At 46.6% G+C, this 8,827-nt stretch overlaps 1 protein-coding gene across 2 annotated transcripts; it reads left to right on the plus strand.

The window, feature by feature from the left end:
• Window positions 1-2,289: 2,289 nt before the first annotated feature.
• Window positions 2,290-8,524, plus strand: VGLL2 (vestigial like family member 2). 2 transcript variants are annotated; one of them, XM_049771367.1, is made up of 4 exons: window positions 2,290-2,373; window positions 4,569-4,887; window positions 6,741-7,268; window positions 8,484-8,524. In XM_049771367.1, exons 1-4 carry the CDS (start codon window positions 2,290-2,292, stop codon window positions 8,522-8,524), a joined length of 972 nt encoding a protein of 323 aa, XP_049627324.1. The 2 variants fall into 2 exon arrangements, with proteins under 2 accessions (XP_049627324.1, XP_049627325.1); XM_049771368.1 differs by lacking the exon at window positions 6,741-7,268.
• Window positions 8,525-8,827: the final 303 nt, after the last annotated feature.

The following is an 8,827-nucleotide window of genomic DNA, read 5'->3' on the forward strand; positions in this document are numbered from 1 at the left end:
AGGATGCTCTGTGTTGCTCAGCTCTCAGAGAATCCCAGCCACAAGAGCAATCAGCCTCTACAAAAACGGGCAAAATTGGACTGGAGTCTAGCCATTCTTTAAACTTGAAATTTCACTAACATACACTGAATCAAAAAGGGGTAAATTGACATATATGGTTCCTTTAAATTAATGATAGTGCAAACAATGGGGGGAGGGGAGAGAGAAGGAGAGAGAGAGAAGGGGAGAGAGAGGGAGAGAGAGAGAGAGAGAGAGAGAGAGAGAGAGAGAGAGAGAGAGAGAGAGAGAGAGAGAGAGAGAGAGAAGCAAAATATGGGCCCTAGAGACAGGGGTAGGGGTAGGTGAATAGGAGGAGGAACCAAGAATATTGGTGGCGGGAAAAGTGAATGGTGAAGGGTGGTATACATTCTATAAATGAAGCACAAGTATGAACAACTTTGTGACCACGGTGCTTAAATAAAGAAAGTATTTTAAAAAATAAAATAAAACAAAACAAAAACAAGAAGGGAAAAAATTCTCCAAGATCTCTGGACTACTCCCACTTTACATAAGCCAAACTGGATGTATGAGCCTATAATAACCATTTAAGAATCTAGCAAACCCAAAACTCACGTCCTGAACAATGTACCTTTAAACATTTACCTAATAAGGACGTAAATCATTCCACCTTAAACATATCTTTAAGGGAAGATTTGTTTGCAACTTGACAGCCTGAGAAATGATATCAGACTCTTTAGATTTAAACTGAATAATAGATGTGGCAAGTAGGCAGTTCACATTGCCTTTACCATACTATCTGGGTTCTTTATTTTTAATTTATTTTTATTTTTATTGTGGTCGACGTCTACCTGGGTTCTTAAAACTCCGGACATAAACACTCCAGAAGCGAGTGACCCACCAACCTCTGATACAATCTGCCACATAAAATTTACACTAATTCCTGAAGGGGTGGTGTAGTGTGGTGTTGTTGCCCAGGACCTGCGGGTGACTTCGGGAAAATGCAGGGCATTGCAGAAACAGATGGAACCTAGAGTCCCACTCTCTGGGGTGGGACAGAAAAGTTTTGCGCCTTTCACAGTTGAAATGCATCCTTTGTTGCAGCTGCTCTCCTATGGTCTGTGAAGGTTGCAAATCCTGTTGATCCTGAGTTCCTGAGATGCCTTCTTTTGCAATCAACTATCTCCCCCAACCACCACCCGCACCACCACCCCAAAGTTACTCAAACTTTAAAATATCTCTGACTGAGAAGACCTGGGGCAGCTGAGTCCTGAGTAAACACTCATGGACTCCTCGAAAGCAGCCGAATTAGAGATCGCGCACGAATAACGCCGTCCCGGGGACTGAGGATAAAGTTCTGGACCTCAAGAAATGGGCGGAAGCAGGGGCTAGAAGGGCAGAAATGAGGTGTGAGAGCTGGCGGAGGTGCCAGGGTCCTAGCGACGGCCTTGGGGGTGGGGTGGGGTGTGGAGTTGGAATTGGGCAGCACGTGCAATTCAGCCACGGATTCTTCCCGCAGAGGGAGCTCCTGTCTGCAGGTGGCAGAAGCCATGGACTCCAGCATCCTGTCTTCGAGGATGGGACCTCCTAGACTCCGAGTCTAGGTCAGACCTAGAGGATTCCTGCGTGTGTCGCTGTCCTCCCTACACCCCAGTACACCGGGGGGGATCCAAGCGCAGAGAATATACTCCTCCTTGCAACCCCTCCGGACACAAGCAGCGACTCTACGGTGCAGATCCGAAACTCTGAGACCTTTCCCCACCTCGCACCAGCTTTCTTTCTCGATCCCCCCTGGAGCCTCTTTTCCCTCCTCTCCATCCCTTTAACGCGTTTTCTCCAGCACTCAGGTCTGGCCGTTCCAGCGCCGAGCTCCGAGCCGGGAACTGCGCGTTCGTCTGCCTCCTGGCCACTGAACTTGGCAGCTTAGGGATCCAGGAGAAAACTGCACCCCTAGACCTCAGCGTCCTGGTCGCTCGATCCCCGTTAGGTCTGGGCCCCCACCCCACCGCTCCACCCACCCTGCCTTGCCTTGCCTTGCCTTGCCTTGCTAGCCGGGGTGGCGTCAGCACGCACTCTCCGCGTGGATTCAAATGCCCACTAGCGGGAGCCCGGGCGCCTGCGTCGGGCTGGAATGTCCAGGGGCGGGGTGGGGGAGCGCGAGCGGAATCCCGAGCCGCCGAGAGCGCCCAGGACTCGGGAGCCGGGGTCCAAGCGCCGCCCATGCAGCATCCCTGCGTGGCCCCGACTCGGAGTGGACGAGAAAACACTTAACCGTCTCCGCTGCGGGGAGCCATGAGCTGTTTGGATGTTATGTACCAAGTCTACGGTCCTCCGCAGCCTTATTTCGCCGCCGCTTACACTACCCCTTACCACCAGGTACGTGTCCCCTGCTCGGTCTCCTTCCGCCCGGGGCTTCGGGAACCTGTGGGAAAAGTCCCTCTTGCACCGAACACGGTGTGTGGACCCGGAGATTCCCAGCGCCTCAAAGCGCCCGACCTGGCAGGAGGCGCCTAGGGGATGCGCGAAGCTCGCCGGCACAGCTGCCCTGTTTGCTGCGTTTGCCCCACTAGCTGGCCTTTTCGCTAGCTCGGGAAGACCGCTAAGCCCCGCTAATGCGTGCCCGGTCTTCCTGGGAATCAAGGGGTGAATCTCGCACACGCTAAATTGTTTTCTTTGGAGCTTGTTGGCCTCTAGATTGCTCTTTCAGGAGGTGACGGTGCAGAGAGATGAGACTAAAAAGCTAGCAGAGGAAAAATATCCCACTTTAGTTCCCAAGCTGAGAGTGACAACCAAACGCCTTTCTCTCTAAGATGCATCAATCTGCCTTCTTATCCCTGCAATCTTATCTTTATCTGACGCAAATCCATTGCAATTCTCTGGTGATCGGGACGATTCATTCTAAAAACCGTGGACTCGTTACAAAGAGAAAGTCAACGTTGGGGGAATACATTAGTTTTAGCGTTAGTTTTAACGTTGTTTTAACTTAACATTAGTCTTAACTTGACAAAGTTCCGGAGCATATTACTTGATGGGCAAAGGATGATAATCTGCCTTTCTCTAACTTCATTAAGTGTATCTGACTGTTCTGTCTTCAAACTCACTTTTAGAAAGATCAGTTAACCCGGATTCTGCAAACTCTTCGTTTTTGTTTAATTATTCCAATTTCTCTTTCTTCGGGGATGTAAGATGTATCTGGTATTTATTTCCGTTTCCTCAGCGAACGAGGATAGCAAAATAAAGTATCATTCACAATAGGGAGGTTTGTGGGGGCTGCTGGAGATGCTTGTAGGAATACAGCGAACACTGAATTTGAAGGACTCCTGTTTCCAGATTGAAATATATCCCAATACCAATCTAATAGAATGCCCAGTTAGAAGTGTTCTCAAGTATTTATGATGAAATTGATAGATTTTGAGATTTGCTTTCTTTTCTTTTTGCCTTTCCTTTTAAAAAGCAAAGAGAGAATTTGGAAGTAACAAGGAAGTCCAGTCTTATATTAATTGTATGAATCAATAGAATTTCTCCACCCATCTACCCAACCCTTGCACTTCAAGTGGGAGTGCTGAAGAAGTGTTGATGTTGTGAAATAATCTGAGTGTTCAGAGTCTACAATGAGCTCCTTCCCTGTCTGAGACTCTTGCAGTGGAATGATAGGTTGTTTGTTTTGTTATCATCCTTGACTCTGGACTAATCCATTGCATTAAAATCTAGTCCTTTTCATATGAGAGGCCACCCTTGGAGGCCTTCACTGTTTTAACACTGTGATCAGACTGTTCTTCATTTCTAAAAAAATGTTTTCAACAATTAAACTTGATTTTTAAAATCACTATCAGTCAAACCTATATTTAAAAAAAAACACTCAATCTCAGAGAATTCTTAACCTTTTCTGCTTCTTTTCATTATTTTGTCAATGTGCATAGATGTGACTGAAGTAGAAATGCCTACAGCTCATTGATTTCTTTTTCTCATCCATAAAGAATATCTGCTTTAAAGCAAGTGGGCCTTTAAGTAGCTTACTGGAGACCAAACCAATATCAATTTGTGTTTATTTAAAAAGATCATGTCAGTGTTGGTTCACACACCTCATGTTCCTCTATTTTTCCTTTACTTTCGTGATAACATGGATTATGTTTTGTTATTTTTATGTTCCATAGTGAAGATGCTTAATCCAGTATCTTGTGTCCTTGACCCAGGCCCCAATTGGACTTGGGTGCCCTTTACCCATGAAGCCTGATTTTAAAAATATATCAGTCTTGAGCCTGCCTCTTTAGTCAAGCCCAACTCATACACTAAGATACTTTGGTGTCTTCCAAGACCTTCACCCTTACAAGAGAGCAAAGAGCTCTTTCTGGTCTTAAGGACAATTCTGGGGCAAGAAAAGCACCAAGCCTGTTTGATTATGGGGTAGGAGGTTTGTTGATTGTGTGGCCCAGGTTACTGCTGGGTTTTTAGGGTTTAGACAGAAAAGCCAGGCACCCCTGAATACCTAAGGAATCAGGAAAAGGAAGTGCAGAATGAACACAACTTGCAATCTCCTTTAAAATTGATTTATTTGTTTTCTCTTTGAGCAGAAATTAGCCTATTACTCCAAAATGCAGGAAGCACAGGAGTGTAACACCAGCCCCAGCAATAGCAGCAGCAGCAGCAGTGGCAGTTCCTCCTTTTCCAGCCAAACTCGGGCCAGTATTAAAGAGGAGGAAGGCAGCCCAGAGAAAGAGCGACCAGCTGAGGCAGAGTACATCAACTCTCGATGTGTCCTCTTCACATATTTCCAAGGGGACATCAGCTCGGTGGTGGATGAGCACTTCAGCAGAGCCCTAAGCCAGCCCAGCAGCTATTCTCCCAGCTGTACAAGCAACAAAGTTCCCCGAAGCTCTGGTCCCTGGAGGGGTGAGTATGGACACCACTAGCAGAGGCTAATAAAGATCCCTCAGAGCCTGTGGTCTATCTATAGGTGGTCAAGGGAAAACTGGTGAAAAAAATACTAAGTGTCCGGAAAGGAGTGAGGAAAGTCTTTGGGGAACGTAAGGAAAAGAGAGAAGGAATGAGGACAGGATAGAGCAGAGCATTACTCTACAAAACAAACATTCCACTTGGAATTGAGAAGCCCGGGTTTGTGATTGGCACTACCATTTCCGACCATTAACCTTTGGCTAGTCTCTTAGCATCTTTGAGGTCACTCTATTACTGGTCTCTAAAATTAGACAAATATTCCTCCTCTTAACTATACTTGGAGTTTAGGGTAAGACCAACAGATAAATGTATGCAAATGTGTCATAGAAATGTGAGGTTTTCCAACATATCTAGCCTGGAAGCAATATATCTTCTACCACAAATGACTACGCCATTGCCAAGTTTCTTGAAAATGTGTCCCCAAAGAAAAGTGTTAGACTCTCCCACACAAACTGCAAACAAAATATGCTAAAAATTGACTCTTAACTCTACGTATGCCTTTGCCAGGTCTCAGTTACTTGGGACAGCTAGAAGCAGAAAACATCTTGCAATAAGCAAGCAAAGTAACAAAGTAAATGATATAAAATCTAAGAGCAGCTAAAGGTTTATTTCTCCAAAATACACTCATAGTTCTTATTCTACTCTTCACACAAAATTCACTTTATCTATCTTGAGATAATGAATTTTCAGATAAGTTAACTAAATGGCCCATCTTCCTTGAAATCTCAACTTCCCAGTGCTGCGAAGACCTGGTATTAACTACTAAACATTCTCCTTGAACTTAGTTTATTTATCTATATATTATTTATATGTATAAAATTTATATTGGATTATTGGAATGGCACTTCTTACCCTACCATTGTTTTTAATTTTAGCAGTTTGCTCAAACCCTGACTACACCAGGTACAAAAACATTAGTTAAAAATATAAAACATTCGCTTTCATTCTTTGGTTGCCTATGTATTTTTAGGAAGACTGTTCACTTTAGCATGTGTTTTAAAAGCATCTACAATTGTCCAGTACAGTTCAAGAGGTGCCCCCTTGAACATTTTCTAATCCAAATCGTTCCTTCAGGAGAGCTTTTCTAAAATGCTGCTCTCTTACCATGTTTCCAAGCACTACGTATCAGCAGTGACACACACACACACACACACACACACACAAAATTATTTTTATTAATGCTGGAGTCCACATTTTGATGCAGAAAATTTGTAAAGACTCGGTACGGATACTACTGCTGCCCTCTTGTCTAGTTACCCTTTTGCTTGAGTTCTTGGAAAAAGAAAATTGAAAGGTTTCTAGTAAGGAAGCTAATAATAGCAAGACTTCGAAATATGTCAATGACTTCCAGTCTATCAGAGGTCTTGGAGGGGTACATTTTCTGGAGCGAGGGAAGCTGAAACGCGAGAGCGGGTAGCGAGATTGCTAGGCGGCCGACCAAGACTGCGAAATGGTATCTTTAGCTGGAGAACAGGCTACGTGCTGGAAAAAACGAGGCCGCCTTAGGCCGTTCAGACAGAGAATTTGGAGTGCTCCCTGCTCCCCCAAACCATGACTAGGTGGGGGTATCTCTTTGCTCTCTTCACGGTTTCTGCACTGAAAACTAGCTTGCACTTGAAAAGAGAGAAGCTCCTTCCCAAGGGTTCCCCTATCATTAAGCAGTTACTACCCCAATACCAAGACCTCTGGCCCCCAACCCGACGTGGGGTTCGGCTCCCCTGCGGGGCGCGTCTCCCGACGGTGACGCGTTTTTCTCTTCCTTTCCTCCCCTCGGACACGCGGGCCTGAAGATGGCTCTTTCCCGATGAGCCAGCGCAGCTTCCCGGCCTCCTTCTGGAACAGCGCGTACCAGGCGCCGGTGCCCGCGCCGCTGGGCAGCCCCCTGGCCACCGCGCACTCCGAGCTGCCCTTCGCCGCCGCGGACCCCTACTCTCCGGCCGCGCTGCACGGCCACCTGCACCAGGGCGCCGCCGAGCCCTGGCACCACGCGCACCCGCACCACGCGCACCCGCACCCGCACCACCCCTACGCGCTGGGCGGTGCCCTGGGCGCCCAGGCCGCCGCCTACCCGCGGCCCACCGCGGTGCACGAGGTCTACGCGCCGCACTTCGACCCGCGCTACGGGCCGCTGCTGATGCCCACCGGCTCGGGCCGCCCGGCTCGCCTCGCGCCCGCCCCAGCGCCCGCGTCCGGCAGTCCGCCCTGCGAGCTCTCCGCCAAGGGCGAACCCACTGGCACCGCGTGGGCGGCACCCGGGGGCCCTTTCGCGAACCCCGCGGGCGACGTGGCCCAGGGCTTGGGCCTCACCATGGACTCAGGTAAGCAGGAGAGAGCGCCTGGCCTTCCCGGGCCCCTTCGGCCCTGTGCCAGACCCTGGCCTGAGCCTTGGACACCCTTAGTTGTGCTCGGGGATCCCAGGGACCCTGAAAGCAAAACGACTCCTTGGCTGGGTTGTGTTTCAGCAGACAGAAAACCATATGGCCCTGGTGTGAGTGGAATGAAAAACAGAAACTTGCCCTAACTTGGGGAAAAATTCGATGCTACTGGGGGGAGGTGGCGTGGGACAAGGGAGTAGGGGTAAGGAAATTGGTTGGAAAGGTTTTAGTTTTGTGTTGTTGGATTCTGTAGCACTAGCTACATGTGTTTGTTAATTACTTGAAATATGACTAAGCCGAGTAGAAGTGCGCTGTAAGTGTGTAAAACACTCTGAATTGCGAAGGAAAAAAATGTAAAGCTCATCTCATATTTTTCTATTGATTGCATGTTGAAATATTTTCAGCATGTTGCATATTGAATATATTGGTTTAATAAAATATATTTATAAGACCGATTCTCACCTGTTTCTCTTTACCTTTTCCCAATGAGGTTGCTAGAAATTTAGAATGCAATTTGTGACTCCCGGTGTGTTTTGTTTCTCTTGGACAGCGCTGATCTAGAGTCCCTGCTAAGTCAATAGTTTAAAATCCTCTATAACTGTAGGGGACTTAAGACTGACCACCTGACAGTTATATGGGAAGACTATGTCTCTGATATCACGTTAATTGCCCAATTAAATAAAACACTTAAAGTGGAAAAATTTAGTTTATGATTTAAGTCAGATTCCCTTCCGGGCCATAAAACTTTGAATTTCAAAGCCACTTTGTTATCTAGTTGATGCTATAGCTGATACATTTTGCCTGCCCCACCTTCCTTCTGGTAAGGATTTGACTTTTCTATTGTTTTTGCATTTATTTTCATTCATACCCTTTAGATAAAAATCAGTGACTTTCACAATCAAATGGTGGGATTTGACGTTCTCTTTCCGTAAACATTTTATGCCTCCCCACCCCTTTCTCTTTCCTTCCTTTCTCTCCTCTCCCTTCTTTATTTGCTCTGTGTTTTCAGGTTTGCAGCCTCAGGACAAAAGAAAGGACCTATACTGGTTTTAGACAGCCCAGCTTCTTCCCTGTAGGTCTCAGCATGGTTCTTTTGGTCATTCTCAGAGCTGAAACGAGTCGAATGGGTTTGTAACGGCTTGTGATCTTGGTTTGCAGCTCGTCGTTATTCTCTCTGTGGTGCATCCCTCCTGAGCTGATCATCACGATGATCCAACGTTCCCCTCTTCTTTTTCCTTCTGACCCTCCTCAAGGCTCAGCATCTGTGCCTCTCACTGGATGAGGACTTGGAGGAAGGCAGAGACTTCTGAATTCTCCAGTGCTGGAAAAAAAAACAAAACAAGCATCTACAGAGATTTCATCTAAAAAAATGTATTTTGTTGAAAGAACAGATCTGAGGACTCTGAATTGTGTTTAATGACTTTTGGCCAAATTCCTGGAAATGGTCTTTGGTAAGATCGTGTTTTTTTGGAAGAAGGGAAATAGACTTTTTGATGTGAATA

Source organism: Suncus etruscus, chromosome 4 (assembly GCF_024139225.1).
Source record: "Suncus etruscus isolate mSunEtr1 chromosome 4, mSunEtr1.pri.cur, whole genome shotgun sequence".
Classification (NCBI taxonomy): Eukaryota; Metazoa; Chordata; class Mammalia; order Eulipotyphla; family Soricidae; genus Suncus; species Suncus etruscus.

Bases quoted from the DNA above. Each gene is read 5' to 3' on its own strand.
- VGLL2 (XM_049771367.1), top strand. From the start codon at position 2,290: ATGAGCTGTTTGGATGTTATGTACCAAGTCTACGGTCCTCCGCAGCCT. The intron at 4,888-6,740 runs GTGAGTATGGAC...GCGGGCCTGAAG, and splicing joins AAGCTCTGGTCCCTGGAGGG to ATGGCTCTTTCCCGATGAGC. The intron at 7,269-8,483 runs GTAAGCAGGAGA...CTTGGTTTGCAG, and splicing joins GGGCCTCACCATGGACTCAG to CTCGTCGTTATTCTCTCTGT.